The sequence below is a fragment of the Oryctolagus cuniculus genome, chromosome 5 (assembly GCF_964237555.1).
Source record: "Oryctolagus cuniculus chromosome 5, mOryCun1.1, whole genome shotgun sequence".
Classification (NCBI taxonomy): domain Eukaryota; kingdom Metazoa; phylum Chordata; class Mammalia; order Lagomorpha; family Leporidae; genus Oryctolagus; species Oryctolagus cuniculus.
Genome location: NC_091436.1, coordinates 134,331,068 through 134,348,070, shown reverse-complemented (window position 1 = coordinate 134,348,070; position 17,003 = coordinate 134,331,068). Strand labels below are relative to the sequence as shown.

At 58.3% G+C, this 17,003-nt stretch overlaps 1 protein-coding gene and 1 long non-coding RNA gene across 15 annotated transcripts in view; one reads left to right on the top strand and one right to left on the bottom strand.

The window, feature by feature from the left end:
• Window positions 1–9,524, top strand: part of ANKS1A (ankyrin repeat and sterile alpha motif domain containing 1A) — a 211,299-nt gene extending 201,775 nt beyond the window's left edge. For 7 of the 14 annotated variants that reach the window (XM_051855742.2, XM_070074166.1, XM_051855738.2 and 4 more), the window contains 8 exons: window positions 257–421; window positions 2,026–2,151; window positions 2,465–2,536; window positions 2,672–2,758; window positions 3,308–3,445; window positions 4,927–5,097; window positions 5,336–5,482; window positions 5,948–9,524. In XM_051855742.2, coding sequence (XP_051711702.2) covers window positions 257–421; window positions 2,026–2,151; window positions 2,465–2,536; window positions 2,672–2,758; window positions 3,308–3,445; window positions 4,927–5,097; window positions 5,336–5,482; window positions 5,948–6,067 — 1,026 coding nt within the window. In that variant the 3' untranslated portion in view covers window positions 6,068–9,524. The remainder of the gene's footprint in view (window positions 1–256; window positions 422–2,025; window positions 2,152–2,464; window positions 2,537–2,671; window positions 2,759–3,307; window positions 3,446–4,926; window positions 5,098–5,335; window positions 5,483–5,947) is intronic. The other 7 variants (XM_051855743.2, XM_051855741.2, XM_051855747.2 and 4 more) reach the window with 5 other exon arrangements.
• LOC138849673 (uncharacterized) lies at window positions 3,982–5,950 on the bottom strand. Its single transcript, XR_011388698.1, has 3 exons — window positions 5,406–5,950; window positions 4,734–4,823; window positions 3,982–4,224 (listed from the first exon to the last, which is right to left on the bottom strand). It is a non-coding gene; the product is annotated as an uncharacterized lncRNA (long non-coding RNA).
• Window positions 9,525–17,003: the final 7,479 nt, after the last annotated feature.

Genomic DNA, 17,003 nt, shown 5'->3' with positions numbered 1-17,003 from the left:
CAGGTTCGTTTGCTCTCAGCTGGGACCACAGGGTGCCGCCGCCAGTGCCGTAGTCTTCCCAAGGTTTTGTGCAGATGATTCCCTCTCTGATGGGCGTAAAAGCAGCACCCTGGCCTAGAGCTGTCCTCTCCACAGACGGCCCAGGCCCAGGGGAGCATCGTGGCCTGAGGGTGCTTGTGGTGGCCACACCCCTGCGGGTGGGGTCGTCACACTGGGCCAGTGGGGTGTGGTTCCACCTGGGTTTCTCCCCATGCAGTGCCAAGACCTGCTCTCCCAGACGTCATCCCCCCTGAGCCAGAGTGACTCGTGTACCGGGCGCTCAGCGGACCTCCTGCTGCCTTCGGTGGACACGGGCAGGCGGCGGCACGAGAGCCTTCACGAGCCTGCGGCACCCTCTCGCACTGAGCGCTGCAGAACCCAGGTGGGCAGGACGGACCCCCCGGAGCCATCTGCTGCCCCGTGCCTGGGCACGTTGGAAGCGACCTGGCCTGCTTCCCTTGTCTTCCACTCGGTGGCCCAGCTGAGGCCCGGCCGGCCTCCCGGAGCTCGGACTGCACAGTGCGCCGCAGTGTCGGTGCTCGGGCCGCACCCACAATCTCAGTGGCCTGGACTCCCCCTTCAGGTGTTCAGAGCCACCTGCTCCTCTGTGACCGCAGCTCCCTACTGTCCAGCCCCGAAGGCCCTTGCTCATTCCCACGGCCCACCCCAGGGCCCTTGCTCCCGCCCATTCTCTCTTCCTCGCACGGCTTGCTCCCACAGCTCACATCTGTTCACCTCCCCAGCAGAACTGCAGCCCAACTCAGAGCCGGCCATTCCTGCTCTGTGCCTGCGGCCTCCAGTGGGTACAGCTGGCGACCCCAGGGTGCTCACCAGCCTTGCCGGCCCTGGTGCCGCCTGATGTCCTTGCCCAAAGCTGGTTCCATCTCTCACTCTAGCTCACCTGCTCAGAGCGTCGAGATACTGAAGACTGGCCTGTCCCACCTGCTGCCTTGCACAGGCCCCTGGCCGTGTCCCTTGTCCCCTTTGGGCTTGTCAGATAGCGGATTGGCAGGTGTTCCTCACGCCCGTGAGGGTGACTTTAACTTCACTCCTGCCTCTTTTTCTGACTCACACTTTTCATTGCTGGCATCTGGGGATTTCGCTTGCTGTTCCACAAACTTGACCGTGACTTCAAAGGTCTTAAGAACGGCCCTTCCAGCAGTTTCAGGCGCTCTGTATTGTGAGGCCACAGCTGCTGGCAGTGGAAGCCTTACACACTGCCCGAATCTGCTCCTTCCTCCCCTGCCCTCCTGAGGAAGCCATCATCTTCACCTGGGCCCAGCCCCTCGCCCAGCTGCTGCCTGAAGGCTCTGTTTAAAATGCAGCCCCAGGGGCAGGTGTTTTGCCTGGTCTTTAAGCCTCCCACATCCCCCATCAGAAGGCCTGGGTTCGGGACCTGGCTCCGGCTCCTGACGTCAGCCTCCTGCCAGTGCAGACCCTGGGGAGCAGTGCTGGCTCCCGGTGGGACTTGTTACCCAAGTAGGAGACGTGGGTTGAGTTCCCAGCTTCAGCTGCAGCCAGGAGCCATTGTGGGTATTCAGGGAATGGGCCAGCAGATGGGAGCTCGCTCTGTGTCTCTCAAGTAAAAATTAAAAGCATCCTAGCCAAGGATTCCCGGTCTTGCACTGTGAGACACGGCTCGAGTCGTGTGCACCTCTGCTTTGTTCTGGACAGCGCCCAGCAGCCCGGGCTTCCCCACACGGAGTCTGCTGTATTCCCCTTTGCTTTTGGTCATTTCCGGTCTCCTTTGGGACTCCTCTTGGACTCTGCAGAGCCAGCCCTTCCTGACTGAGCCCTGCTCTGAGCTGTGGGTGCCCCCTCCCTGCTGTCCTCAGCACCTCCTCCCCTGCACAGTGCATTTGAATTGCTACTCTGCCCCCACCCTCTCCACTGGCCCTTGAACTCTGAGGTCACTGGCTTCTGCACCCTTGGGTGTGCTGCGGCCAGCCAGCAGCCAGCAGCCGTCCCATGGCACGTGTTCTGCAGGAAGAGCACCGCGAGGCCAAGCTGACCCTTCGGCCCCCCAGCCTGGCTGCCCCCTACGCCCCCGTGCAGAGCTGGCAGCACCAGCCGGAGAAGCTCATCTTCGAGTCCTGTGGTTACGAAGCCAACGTGAGTTCCTCCCCACCGCCGTTTCCCGGCCAGGCCTCTGGAGTTCCGAGTCCAGGCTGGCCCTCGGACCCGCCCAGGCCCAGGCCCAGGCCCAGGCCCGGGGCTCAGAGGCTGTTTTCTCTGTTCTTCAGTGCCTCCCCGCAGCATAGGGGCCGGGGTAGAGAGCTCTGGATGGGCTTAGCCAGGGGAAAGTGGAGGCCTTCCCAGCCTGGGCAGAAGGGGGTTCGCTGGGTTGTGGGACAGCCCCAGATTGGCGGGTCACACTGGACAGTAACACCCGAGTCCTGAGCCCAGCCACTGTTCGCTCCCACAGTATCTGGGGTCCATGCTGATCAAAGACCTGCGAGGGACAGAATCTACACAAGACGCCTGTGCCAAGATGCGGGTAGGCTGGAGCACGCAGGGGCCAGCTAGGGCAGGAGGCCGCAGGCGGGAGCACCGTGCGGCGGATGGGAGGGAGGCCGGGGCTGGAAACCAAGGCGGTGAAGGGACATGCACGGGCACCCCTTGTTCTCTCCAGAAATCCACTGAGCACATGAAGAAGATCCCCACTATCATCCTGTCCATCACCTACAAAGGAGTCAAGTTCATCGATGCCTCCAACAAGGTGCGCTTCTCCTGAGGCCTGTAGACAGGCGCAGGGGCCTTGTCGTCACAGTGATGGGGCTCCAGGGCCAGCCACCCGGATGCCCCTCCTCACCCCTGGTCTCAGAGTGCCCCTGGGTCCCTGTCATTCTCATCCCACCACCCTTGCCAGGTGCTTGCCTATCTTCTACCCTGGGCCCTGCCACCTGCCTCTTTCCCCACCCTAGTCAGCATGGCTTACCTGCTTGCAGGCCTTCGGTGAGCAAAGGCCCCTCCCCGCGCCATGCACTACCACTTGGGGTGCCACCGTCCTAAGCCCCTTCCCACCTCGCCCCTACCCTGGAGGCCGGAGGGGCTAGAGAAAGCTCAAGATTGGATGTGAACACTTTACTGCCTTAGTAGCTGTGGTCAGAGGCAGAGAGCCCGCACCTGAGTTGGGAGAGGTGGAAGTGGGGTTTGGCTGATGCACTGGGTGAGACAGAAAAGGCGATGGAGATGGTAGAAGCCTGGGCGGTGGTGCCGGGGCTGGGCCTGGGGAAGGCGGGGGTCCCAGAGCGCTTCCTGCCCGCAGAACGTCATCGCAGAGCACGAGATCCGCAACATCTCCTGCGCGGCCCAGGACCCCGAGGACCTGTGCACCTTCGCCTACATCACCAAGGACCTGCAGACCAGCCACCACTACTGCCACGTCTTCAGCACAGTGGACGTGGTGGGTGGCGCCCCGGCCCCGGCCCCGGCGGGCACTGAGCACACGCGTGGTCCACGGAGCAGGCCTGCTGCCTCCCGGGCCGGTCTCCTTCACACAGGGGTGAGGCTGAAGCACGGAGGCGGCCAGGGCTGGCCAGGGCCTGCGGGGCAGGGGTTTCTGAGGGCTGGCGAGGCCTCTGTCTCCCCAGGGCTCTGTGCCCGGCCCCGTGGCCCTGTCCCGGCAGCGCCCTCCCGTGCAGGTTTCCTTCCTCACATTTCTTCTCACACTCAGCCTGGGGCCTGTGGGGACTCTGCCCGGAGACAAGGCCCCACGGCCCTCCGGGAGAGCAGCTACTTCAGAAGCTCTGTGGCTCCTGGAGTACTCAGCTCTCAGCACCCCCTGCAGCCCAGCCTCCTGCTTGCTCTGGGCTGGCGGGGTTAGGAACCGGGTCTGGCATCAGACACCTGGCTGTGCCCCTTGCTGGCTGTGTGACTTGGGAAACACTTGTGGCCACTTCCTCATCTATTCAAAGGGAAATATGAGGGACTGCAAAAGGGTTTTGGAAAATGAAATTAAAAGGTAAGTTTATTTTTGGTACAAATCAGTTGAAATCCATGCATAGTTTTTATATAATATGCATTTTCCATGAACTCTCTGAAGACTTGTGTAGCCAACCTCGCGGTCGGGGAGGCGGGGAAGGCCTGGAGATGGAGGGAGGTGACCCACGCCGCACGCACAGTCCGTGGCCCTTGTCGTGTGCTGCCCGCTCTGTGTCGTATGTGCTCCTAAAACTCACCGTGCTGCATAAACCACACAGAAACACCATGGGGCTTGTGGGTAAGGGGTTAGGGGCACCAACTGTCAGTGACACAGTACAAAAAAGGCACTTAAAAACACTCACACTATTGTATTAAATGGTTACAAAATATGTAACTAGATACTGCAGCACACGCACCGCCTTGAAGGCTTGCAGAGCCGTGTGCGGACACACACACACACCCCTCCCTCCCCCGCCATGACACACACACACCCTTCCCTCCTTCCTTCCCTCCCCCACCATCACACACACACACACACACACACACACACACGCCCCTCCCTCCCCACCCCTGCCATGACACACACACACCCTCCCTCCTTCCTTCCCTCCCCACCCCAGCCATGACCTTTCAAGTGAGGGGGGGAGAACGGGAGAGGCCCCAGGAGTGGGAGGGAGGAGGGCCAGCAGGGAGGGAGGGAAGGCGGTGGGAAGGGTGGCTGTCTCGGTTCTGGGACGAGCTGGTGTGGCAGCCGCAGGTCCTGCATTCACCTGGCCTTTCTGAAAGGTGTAATTATGCAAATGGAAAAAGCCGTGCTGTGCTCAGATTGTCCCCTGATGTTTCAGTCCTGCTGCAACACCCTGTTTTCCAGACAGGCGCTCTCTGTTAGTGTTCAAGGCAGAACTGGAGAGAGGCCGGCGCAGCCCCCGCGCCCCCGCTCATCAGTGCTCTGTCTCCCCCCAGAATCTCACCTACGAGGTCATCCTGACGCTCGGGCAGGCCTTCGAGGTGGCCTATCAGCTGGCTCTGCAGGCCCAGAAGGCCAGGCCTGTGGGGGCCCCCGCAGCAGAGACGATTGAAACCAAGTCTACCAAACCAGTGCCTAAGCCTCGGGTCGGCGTGAGGAAATCTGCAGTACGTGGGCCGCCAGCACCGGGACGCCCCGTCATCTCCCTGGCCTGGATTCGGGGTCCCCGGGTGGGGGGCTGCCCCTCCAGTAGTCCCTGCCCGTTAGGACAGCAGCTCCTCCCCTGCTCACCTCCCTCGCCAGGCTCACCCCAGGGCAAGGCCACCGCGGGGCTGTGGAGAGCGCGAGCCCGCAGCAGGCCCGTGACGCCGCCCCTGTGTCTGTCTGCTTTGCTCTGCGCCCCAGGTGCCGCTGCCCCCCGATAGTCGCTGTTGTTACTGTCACACCTGCACCACCCACCGTCCCTCCTACCTACCGCTGCCGTCTCTTAGTCCTGGACTCAAGGTCTTTGCGCCTCCTGCTGTCTTGTGTGTCCGTCTCCCCGAAGTGACCGTGAGCTCTCTTCCTCGGCCTGCGTGGCCCACGTTCCCTTCTCCTTCCTGGTTGGCGCTCTGCCCCTCCCTGTGTGTGCTTCCGCCCCCTGTGTTCCTGTCGTGTGTCCTCTCTCCCGAGGCCTGGCATGGCTGCTGTGGTCTCGCTCCAGGGTGAGCTGTCTGGCCCCACTGAGGGAGCCGAGGCGTGGAGTTGCCCAGCCCCGTGTCCCTTTCCTGCCCAGGGGTGGGGCAGAGGAGACTCAGGTAGAGCACGCTTCCTCCCCTGAGCAGACCGGGAGATCCTTGGCAGGAGGAGCTGCCCCTGGAGGTGGCCGTCCCCCAGGTGCTCCGAGGAAGGCCCCAGCCCCGGCCCGCTCTTGGCTGAGACTCCAGTGCCACCCAGGTGGTAAAGGGGCCGTGGGCCGCTCGCCTCCGGCCCCAGCCCGGGGCTGCCCTCTGACTCTTCTGTGTCCTTGTTTGGCAGCTGGAACCGCCCGACGTGGACCAAGATGCTCAGTCCCATGCCAGTGTCTCCTGGATTGTGGACCCAAAACCAGACTCTAAGCGGAGCCTCAACACCAAGTATGAGACCACTATCTTCTAAAACAGCCCACTCCCCGTCTCCACTAGTGTCACTGTGCCTTTGCCGCCCGGTCTTTCTGCTTTCTCGACTCCTTCCAGCTGCTGACGCCACGGCGCCGCCTCCACGGGGCCCTGCTCTCCTGGGCAGCTGCTCCAGACACACACTCACAGATGTGCCCCACACCGCCACACACTGTGAATCCTCCCCCTTGGGCTGAGGACAGCTTGGGGGGTGAGTCGCCTCTGAAGTGGGCAGCAAGGGGGCAAGGGATGTGCGGGGCCGGGAGCCCACGCAGAACGCACCTTAACACCCTCTCGGGTGGGCCTGGCTCCCGGCCCCGCCCCCGTCTTCTGTCCTGAGCCGCGGCGGGGCGCTGTCCTCACCTTCCCTGACACAGCCAGCCACTGTGACGGCCCAGTGCCAGAACCCCGCAGCCTGCGGCCCCGCCCCCTCCCCTCGGCTGCTCTGAGGTGCTGGCCTCGCTCTTGTGGTCGGGCCCCACTGAGACTGAGCTCGGAGACGTGGCCTGGCCGGGGACAGACTGCGCTCTGGGAGGGCCCCGGGTACGTGCCAGGCCCGTGGGCGCCGGCTGACTCCACTCGGCATGTTTCTTGGTCCTAATGGGCCCTCTACTCCAAGGAACCTGGTGGCGTGCATGTGTCTCAGCCGTCGAATCGCAGGCTGTGGAGCTGTGGCTCCCAGGGGAATAAGGCGTTCCTGTAGGAGCAGCAGGAGGGGCCTGGCCCTGCTCCCGTGGTGCACCCTCCCTTCCGCAGAGGAGCTGCTGCAGCACGGGGGTCTAGACCGAGCCACTCCCGTAGTCCTCTGACGTTTCTCCACGCTGTGGGGCCACGGTGTGCGAGCGCATCAGTTTAGGTGGCAGCAGTTCCGTCGGAGGCCGCGCGGATGTAGCGTAGCCCGGCGGCCGAGCCCGGTGGGCCCTTCCGCCCCGCTGACCGTGTGCCTTCCTGAGCGGAGCGGCGGGCTGGGTGTGTGGAGGGCAGGGAGGCGGGGAGGGACTGCTCCTCTGCACCTCCTCTCCACTCCTCCGCCTTTGCAGCCCCTGTAGTTAACCCTCTCCTCCCCCCGTTGTTTGCTTCTGCCAAGCTGAGCCACTGAGGAACCACACTGTGCTGCGGACACACACACGTGGGGGCGCAGGCTCCTGCCACCACCACCGCCACCTCACCTGCAGCTTTGAAGACCCAGGCCCGACCTCTGCCTGTGGGGACCTCCGCCCGACAGCTCGGCCTGGGCCTGCTGCCCCCAGGCCTTGCAGAGCGAGCCCAGCCCTGCCGAGGGAGGCACCGCAGGCCCAGCAGAGGCGCTGCCTGCAGGGCAAGAAGGACTCGTCTGAACAGGTTTTTAATAGAAAAAGGCTTTTTTATAAAATGAACTTTTAACACTTGGCTCAAACCTCTCGGTCAAACTGCCAACCATTAGACAAATGGCTGTGGGGTCCGAGGACAGGGGACCTGAGATTGGCAGCCTCTGTCCTCACGGTGGGATCCCAGCGTGGCCTCTGTGTGGCTCAGGCCAGGGGAGTGGATGGGTTTCTCTGCTTTTCCAGCCCCCAGCCAAGCTGCTGTCCTTCACAACGCTGCCCGACTTCTCATCCGGTCTTGCACTGGCCATGGGCAGCTGGGCAGAAACAGCTGCTTCCTGCTTCCAGGGTTCCAAATGTGAGGGTCCAGTGGCCAGGCGGAGACGAGCAAGCAGTCTCTGGGGCCAGGAGCTCCTCCGTGCCACGGAGTCAAAGAGCAGCAGCTTGCTTTGGGGCGTCAGTGGGCAGTCCGATTTGTCTCATCGGGGCTGTGCCGTTAGGGCTCATTTTGGTTCTCTGAACAATTGGGTTGAAGCTGGTATTCCCTGGTGCTCGGCTTCTCGCTGGCTCCAGGCATAGAAGAGGCCTGTTGGTCCCTTTCATTCCCCCAGTGCGGCCTAAGAGCAGGCCTGGTCTGCGCCCACCAGTGCTGCTTACGCCTCCCCCTGGCTCGCTTTGCTGTTCCCAGTGACCTGGGCTGTGTTCTTCACCCTGGGTGCCCTCAGAAAGGAAGGGGTTTGTTCCGTGGTGTTGAGAGGCAAAGCCGGGCCAGGCCTGTTGCTTCCAGGTCGTGGGCAGGCAGTGCTGCCCGCCATGGGTAGGCTAGCAGGCCGCATGCTGGGCCCAGGGTGCCTGGTCCAGGACTCAGCACCGCGCCCTGCCTCCCAGATTGGATGCTGATGTCTGTGTCCCCGTCCACAACCCTGTGCCTGGCCAGAGCGCGAGGGCAGGCCTGTACCTTGCAGCTGACTTGAGGCTGGGCCTCGGGGCTTTCCTGTCTGCTGAGCGTCTGGCATGGCGGGTCTGGGATTCAGCTCCCCGCTGTGGGAGAGGCAGACTCCTCCTTCTTGGTACTAAACAAGGACCTCAACACCTGCAGTTCTTCCTGTTGGCTTCAGGGCCTGAGAATCCCCGTCAGTGACACTGCACAGTATTCAGCCCCTGCTTCCTCCTAGAGCTGCCCAGGAAGCCTAAGGATCCCGAGTGCAGGGTGCTGCCTCGCGTTGCGGTGCCGGGGCGGTGCCGTCGTCTTGTACAGGGGCCGAGTCCCAGCTAAGCCGGCGTCTGCTGGTGGGCGGGAGACCCAAACAGAAACCACGTAGACACTAAGATGCGTCCGGAGGCCGTCTGTCGTTCTTAGAGCATAGGTGTGTCTTCCCCGAAGCTGCTATCTCTCTATTTATTCAGGGTGTGCTCGCACCCCAGCGCCTCAGCCGGTCTCCGGCTCTGGTTTTGAGATTGGCTTATTTCAAAGACAGGAATGTAAGGAAGGTGGCGCGCTCCCCTGTGCCCGCCCCAGGAAGGCCAGGCTTGCGGTCGGAGAGCCCTGCGTGTGCACCGAGTGCAGGTCACACCGGGAGGCCCAGTCCCTGTTTCTGAACTGTGAAGGAGCCCGAGGTGGGGGACTGCAGCTGGGAGCAGACCCAGCCCTGGCTCCCCGGCCCCCACCTTCTCTTCCGCTTGCTCTGCACTTGCCACGCTCCGCTGCTAGCATCAGATAATGGGGGGTTCCTTGAGCAGCCTGGGCTGAGCCCACAGCAGGCACAGCTGTAGTCACCCAGGCCCCGGGAGCCTGGGCTGAGCTCGGCCTTCGGAGATGCCCAGGCCTGCAGAGTGCAGCTCACGGAGGTGTGGTTGCAGATGGGTGGCAGTGGGACTGAATTGTAATAAAAATGTTATTTAATCTTTGTCTCTGTATTTTGATACTTGAATGACTTCCCCTCGTTTCACTGTACATACATTTGTTCATCTGTCTGATTTTGTCTGAATTATAGACATCTTGTGGTACCAAACATAACCAATCTGTGTGGCAACATAGACTGACCTCACTTCACGAGAGTGTAAATATTCCTGGGCTTCCAGCTTTGGTTTTGTTATTTTCGTAACTGTACAACTTAGAACAGATGGAATGAATAAATGAGGAGCGACATCAAACCAGCCTCTTTCTTGGATCCCCGGACTCCGAGAGCTCGGGCTGGGGCGGCCGAGGTGGCAGTCTGGGAGTCCTGCCGTCAGCTCCTCAGCGGGCCCTGGCACAGTGGGCGGGGCTGGTGCAAGGGCTGTGCCAGCCACCTTCCTCTCCCGGGAGGCGCGGCGCGGGGAGGGCGGGCCGCGCCCTGTGCTTGGAGGCTCCTCCGCGTCCTGGTCGCGGCTCCTGAGTCCACAGTGACGGGGCAGCTGTCTGCCAGGCAGCAAGGGGGACCTCGTAGCTCAATGGGGAGAGGGGAGGGTAAAGTTGGAGACATACACAGCCAGCTGGAGGCGCGAGGCCAGCCCGTGGGCTCCCAAGGGGCCGCTGGTGGGCAGAGGGGAGGCTGGCATGCGGGCTGCCCTTTAGCGGACAGAATCTCGAAAGGCACAGTGGTAATAGCCGCCTCGCTGCCTGAGCCCCTGCGCCAGCAGCCATCGCATCAGCCCATCGTCCTTATCACTGGAGAGCAAAACGGGCTCGGGAAGGCTCAGACACCCACCTAGAGACCGGCAGCCCAGTGGCTACGGGCTCCCTGCTCCTACACCTGCTTCAGCCCGAGCTGCCAGAACACAGCACTTAGCCGATCCAACCCCCAATCTTGGAAGAAAATAAGACTCAGACATGGCAAATGCTTTCCCTGAGCCAGAGGGCCACGCCCGTGACCTGCGCCCGTGTAGGACTTGGAAGGCCACACTGTGCTGCAGCCGGGCCAGAAGACCTGGGCCCGCTGGGCCGTGGAGAGCCTCACCCCTTCACTCCCTGACCAGGGTACTCTCCTAGGCAGAAGGGGCCACAGCCTGGAAGAGAAGGGTCAGGTCAGGGCTAGTGTCACTGCACTGCCGCAGTCCCTGCCTGGGCCACTCGGATGCCCCCCATTTGACTCTGACTCTGACTCTGCCTACCTGCAGTGCTGGCGGGGCCGCAGACTGGTTCAGGTTGGGCCCAGGCCTGCTGCTCAGAGCCGAAAGTGGCACCAACTGTCTCCCCTGCCTCCCTCTGGGGGACCTGGAGGCAGGAGCGCTGCCGGGAGCCAGGCACTGCCAGCTGCTCCGTGTCTTGGCATGGGGTATCAGTCGGCCCTCAGCCCCCGCTGCGTGCTCCTCTCGCCCCTGCAGGGGCCCACTTCTGTCACACTCCCCTGTGTCCTTACGTCTCCCCTCCACAGGTACTGTGTTGGTGGAGGCTGAGACTGGCCTGGCCACCCTTCTACAACACCCAGGCCACTGAGCACACAGAACTTTGCCAGCTCATGCACCCTTTTTTTTAGATTTATTTCAAATGCAGAGTTAAAGAGACAGAGAGAGGAAGGTCTTCCATCCACTGGTTCACTCACCAAACGGCTGGAGTTGCGTCGATCCGGAGCCAGGAGCTTCTTCGAGGTCTCCCACGTGGGTGCAGGGGCCCAAGGACTTGGGCCATCTTCTGCTTTCCCAGGCCACAGCAGAGAGCTGGATCAGAAGTGGAACAGCCAGGACTCCAACTGGCTTTACCCGCTATGCCACAGCTCCGGCCCCTCGCGCACCTTTTAAAGCAGCTTTGCATTCCAAAATACAGAGTGTGCAGCTCCGAGCCAAGCAGAACGTCACAGGTCAAGCTGGCTCACACAGTCACGCCCCAGGAAGGCCAAGGCTTGGCCCAGCCCTTGCTTGCTGCAGGCTCTGCCTTTTCCAGGTCACGGCTCTTAGGAACACCATTAATAAAGAGCGTTTAGCAAATAAAGGAATTTATCTGAACCCCAGAATATGGAGCTGGGACAACTGGGTCCGCAGGGAGATTCCTGTTCCTACATTCCAGGTGGCTTGTATTGTACTGGTGCAATTAAAACCTCCGGCAAACACCGATAGAGACACAGGAAAATGTAGAATAAAAAAACTTCAAAGCTAGAAGAAAATTTTTTCGTAATCTTGGTATGAGAGCAGCCTTTCTAAATGCTACAAACTGGAATCCAAGAAGGATTAATATACTCAAGTCTATAAAAACCAAACATCTCTACAGAAAATGCACCATTAAGGAAACAACTGAAAATGTTTGACCATCTGTAGTAAAGGACAGCTCGAAAAGTCCCCAAACCAGAACCGGAACTTGGGCTTCCAGGCGGGTCAAGTTAGCTGCGCCCAGCCTCCCCTGAGTCTGATTAAAACCCCTGGCGGGGAGGCCAGCATCGTGATGTAGCAGGTTACGCCTCCACCTGCGGCGACATCCTATCTGGATGCTGGTTTGAGGCCTGGCTGTCCCAGCTCCCTGCTGACGCTCCTGGGGAAGCAGCAGAGGATGGCCCAAGTGCTTGGGCTCCTGCGCTCACGAAGGAGACCTGGAAAAAGCTCCTGGATTTGGCCCGGCCCAGCCATGGCCATTGTAGCCATTTGGGGAGTGAACCAGTGGATGGAAGATCTGTTTGTCCTCTTCTCTCACTCTGCCTTTCAAATAAATAGTTAGTTAAAACCTTGGCAGAAACAGCAGCACACACAGACAAAAGCCTGCTCTCGTTAGCCAAAGGAACGGGAAAGGGGCAGCCCAGCAAGATGGGAAACTTTGAGACGTTACCTGCCCAACGCCAGCCAGACACCACAGACAGAAGGGGGGCCCAAAGCTGCCCATTCCAGCAGGGGCCAACTGAGGCAGCCGCTGAGACCAGGCTGTAACAGGTGCCCCAACGCTCCAATGGGGTGGTGTCGAGGAGGCCCAGTACGCAGTCTACTGCTCAGGGAAGACGAGGCTGCTCCCACCTCCGGGGGAGCCCGACTGCCACCCCCACCTGGCCAGAGGAGGTAACATTTCCCCTTCCCTTACTGGAGGAGTGTCAAACAAAATCAGCTGAAACAGAGTTTGAGTAAGAGCCCGCGTCTCAGAACATAGCACGGAAATGCCAAAGTTCCCATAGAAAATGACTTATCATAGCGAGGGACAGGGAAGTCTCCAGGGGCGAGTGTGCAGCAGTTACACCACCATTTGCAACGCAGCATCTGCTGTCGGAGTGCCAGCTTGAGTCCTGGCAGCTCCTCTCCCGCTCTAGCGAATTTGCCTGGGAAGGCAGCAGCCAGTGCTCCAGGGGCTGAGGTGGCGCCCGTGAACCTGCAGCCTGTCATGGTGGCATCGCATATAGGCACCTGCTCTAGTCCTGGCTGCTCCACTTCCCAGCCAGCCCTCTGCTATGGCCAGGTGCTTGGGCCCCTGCCGCCCACATGGGACACCCAAATGGAGTTCCTGGCTCCTGGCTTTGGCCTGGCCCAGCCCCAGCCATTGCAACCATGTGGGGAGTGAACCGCTGGATGCAAGACCTCTCTTTCTCTCTAATTCTGCCTTTCAAATAAATAAATCCTTTTTAAAGAAAACCTGTTATATCATTTTTTTCAAAAAATCATCATTTCCCAGGAGAATTCCACAAGTGTTTAAAGGTAAACTGATAGAACCTCCATGCCATCTATTCCAGCAAACAAGAACACTTCCTGATTCACTCATGAAGTTAACATTATTCTGAACCTAACACCAGGTAAAGGACAGAATAAAGAAAGCAGAAACAGACTCCCATCATGCGTATAGGCACGTACACACAAAAACCTTCACAAGACATTAGCAGACAGAATTCAGTTACACGCATGTGCGTGGGTATGATTAAACACCATGATCAAGTGGCGTTTATTCCAGGGCTCCAACAGTGGTCAATATTTGAAGATCAATGTAATTCAACATATTAAACTGAAGAAGAAAAAAAATCACATTATCGTAGTGATTGATGCCAGAAAAAAAGTGAGAGAATTCAACATCCATTCATGGTTAAGAATAAAATACAGAAAAATGGACACGGTATGAAGAGCTCCCCTAAAATGTTCACATCCTGACAACAGACTCTGCGACTGTCTCCGTGTGGTGAAGGCTGCTCTGCAGGTGACTAAATAAAGGCTCTGGAGAGGGGGGTGGTCGTGATTACGCAGAAGGCCGATGCAATCACAGGGCTACGGGTGGGGGGCAGGGGCCACAGAGAGGAGAGGTGACGATGGAGGCAAAGGCTGCGAGACCGGCTTGCAAGGTGGAGGAAGGAGCTACCAGCCAGGAGCGCTGGCAGCCTCCAAGAGCTGCAAAGGCAGCAAGCACTTTTCCTTTGTAGCGGTCTGAACAAGGGCCACCCAAGGATCTCCGGTCCTAACTCCTGGAACCTGTTCATGTCGCTGTTAGCTTCCTAGGGCTGCCATAAGAAACCACCACAAATCACGTGGCTTAAGCAACAGCAGTAAGTGTGTTTGCTTGAAGGCTGGGAGTCTGAAGTCAAGGTGTCGGCAAGCTCCACCGTGCAGAGGGCCAGGAGGGAGGGTGGGTTCCCAGCCCCTCCTCTGGCTCTGGCAGCCTCCACGCCCCTCTCCTTGTGGATGACTGTGTTGTGGCGTCTTGCCTCTGGTCTGTCTGCACAGGGATTCTTCTTATGAGGACACAGTCACATGGGATTAGGGCCCCCCTCCCCAGCTCCAGCACGATTTCAGGTTAACCTATCTCATCTGCTATCACATCAAATAAAGCCGTGGGGCCCGCACTGTGGCGTAGCGAGTAAATCCACTGCCTGTGATGCCGGCATCCCATCTGGGCACCGGTTCGAGTCCCGGCTGCTCCTCTTCCAATCCAGCTCTCTGCTATGGCCTGGGAAAGCAGCAGAAGATGGGCCCCTGCACCCACATGGGAAACCTGGAAGAAGCTCCTGGCTCCTGGCTTTGGATCAGCGCAGCTCCAGCCTTTGCGGCCAAATGGGGAGTGAACCAGCAGATAGAAGACCTCTCTCTCTCTCTCGCTACCTCTCCTTCTATCTCTGTGTAACTCTGAGTTTCAAATAAATAAATAAAAAACAAACAAAAAAGAAAATAAAGCCGCGTTCTGAGCTGCTGGGAGTTAGGACTTTAACATACGAATTTAGGAAGGAAGCACAATTCAACCTGTAACAGTTGCCTTGTAAGAAAAAGGAGTCTTTTCCTGTGTAACCAAGGACCTTGAGATGGGGAGATTAACCTGGACTATCTGGGTGGGCCCTAAATTTTTTTAAAGATTTATTATTTTATTTGAAAGCCAGAGTTAGAGGCAGAGAGAGAGAGTCTTCCATCCACTGATTCACTCCCAAATGACTGCAACAGCCAGAGCTGTGCCGATCTGAAGCCAGGAGCCAGGAGTTTCTTCTGGGTCTCCCACGTTGGTGCAGGGGCCCGCAGCCTTGGGTCATCTTCGTCTGCTTTCCCAGGCCACAGCAGAGAGCTGGATCAGAAGTGGAGCAGCAGGACTCAAACGGGTGTCCATGTGGGATGCCTGCACTGCAGGCGGCGGCTTCACCCGCTACGCCACAGCACCAGCCTGCCCCGAATCTTAAAGAGGCAGAGGGAGCCTTGGGACACACAGAAACACAGGTGATCCCCGTGTAAAGATGAAAAGACTAGAATAACGTGGCAGCAAATCAAGGGACGCCGGCAGGGCCTAGAGGAGGGAGAGCAGAGCCCCCCTAGAGCCGGCAGAGGGCGTCCTGTTCTGCCAGCTCCGTGACTCTGAGGAGATGGACTCCTGGTCCCCAGAACAATCTTTAGTGTGAAACAGTATTACTCTCACCTTTCTATTGTATTGTTTCTTACTGTGCCTAATTTGTGTATTAAGCTTTACCGTAAGTATCTATGTATGAGAACAAACAGTATCCACAGCGCTCGGTACCAACCATAGTGTCAGGCACCCACTGGACCTGGGAATGTGTCCTTCATGGGTAAAGAGAACGAAACCATAAACAAATAACTAAAGGAACCGGGGAATGACATGTGCACTTGTGCCAAGTGTGACTGCCATGCCCCGTCGGAGCGCCAGGTCCAGTCCTGGGCTGCACTCCAGTCCAGCTCCCTGCTAATGCACGCTAGAAAGCAGAAGACCCCAAGTTCTCCCACTCCTGCCACCCCCATAGGAGACCCAGATGGAGGTCTGGACTCCTAGCTTTGGTCTGGCCCAACCCTGGCTGTTGTGACCACTTGGGGAGTGAACCAGCAGGTAGAAAATATCTCTTTCTCTCGCCCTGTCACTCTTCCTTTCATAATAAATAAATCTTTTTAAAAAGAGAGTATCAATGATGATCTGATATAAATGGTTACAGGGGACCAAACAGACATTCTGGAGCTGAAAAGTAAAATAGTTAAAGTGAAAAATTCACTAAAGAAGTTCAAAAGGAGATTTGAGGAGGCAGGGTAAAGAATCAGTAAACTGGAAGGAAGGCGATTAAAATTATCCAGTTTCTGGGCCGGTGCTGTGACATAGCAGGTAAAGCCGCTGCCTGCGGGGCCAGCATTCCAAGTACGTGCTAGGTCAAGTCCCGGCTGCTCCACTTCCCATCCAGCTCTCTGCTGTGGCCTGGGAAAGCAGTAGAAGATGGCCCAAGTCCTTGGGTCCCTGCACCCGTGTGGGAGACCCTGAAGAAGCACCTGGCTCCTGGCTTTGGATAAGCGCAGCTCTGGCTGTTGTGGCCAACTGGGAAAGGAACCAGCAGATGGAGGACTCTGCCTCTCCTTATCTCTCTGTGTAACACTTTCAGATAAATCAGTCTCTTAAAAAATTAAATTAAATATTATAATCAAACTAAATTTCCATAAACTTAGAATGTTGATTATAACCCTAAGGATAACTACTAAGAAAATAAAAAGGAGGCAAGAATTTAGCCTAGTAGTTGAGATATCTGTATTCCACACTGGAGTACCTGGGTCCAAAATTCCCAGCTCCAGCTCCTAACTCAAGCTCCCTGCCAATGCAGACCTGGGAGACAGGGGTAATGGCTTAACTGGGTTCCTTCCACTCACATGGGTTGACCCCAAATCAACCCTGGCCAGTATGGGCATTTGAGTAATTAAAACAGTGGATGAGAAAGCACTCCCTCTCTCTGCCTCCCAAAGTAAAAAAAATAGGGCCCGGCATTGTAACGTAGCAGGTAAAGCCACTGCCTACAGAGCCAGCATCCCATGCAGGCACCAGTTCAAGTCCTGGCTAATCCACTTCCAATCCAGCTCCCTGCTAACGGCTTGGGAAAGCAGTGGATGATGGCCCCAAGTGCTTGAGCCCCTGTACCCAGATGGGAGACCTGGATGACACTCCTGGCTTTGGCCTGGCACAGCCGTGGCTGTTGTGACCATTTGGGGACTTCTCTCTCTCTCTCTGCCTCTCCCTCGAAACAATATCTTCAGGTTTTTTGTCAGGATGGTGGAATAGGGAGGGAGCTTACTGCTCTAGTCTAGGGGAGGATAGTTTTAAAAAAAAGTGGAAAGAGTACAATCTCAGGAAAGCGTTAGGGAGAAAATGGCAGAGGAAACCCCACACAAACTGGGGGCACACTGTAGACCTCATGAAGGGTGTGGACATGCACAGCTTGGGACCCCAAGAGCCTCAGCACCAGCTCTGGAGTGAGGAGAGACCAGACTGCACAGCCCAAGCCACTGGTGATACAG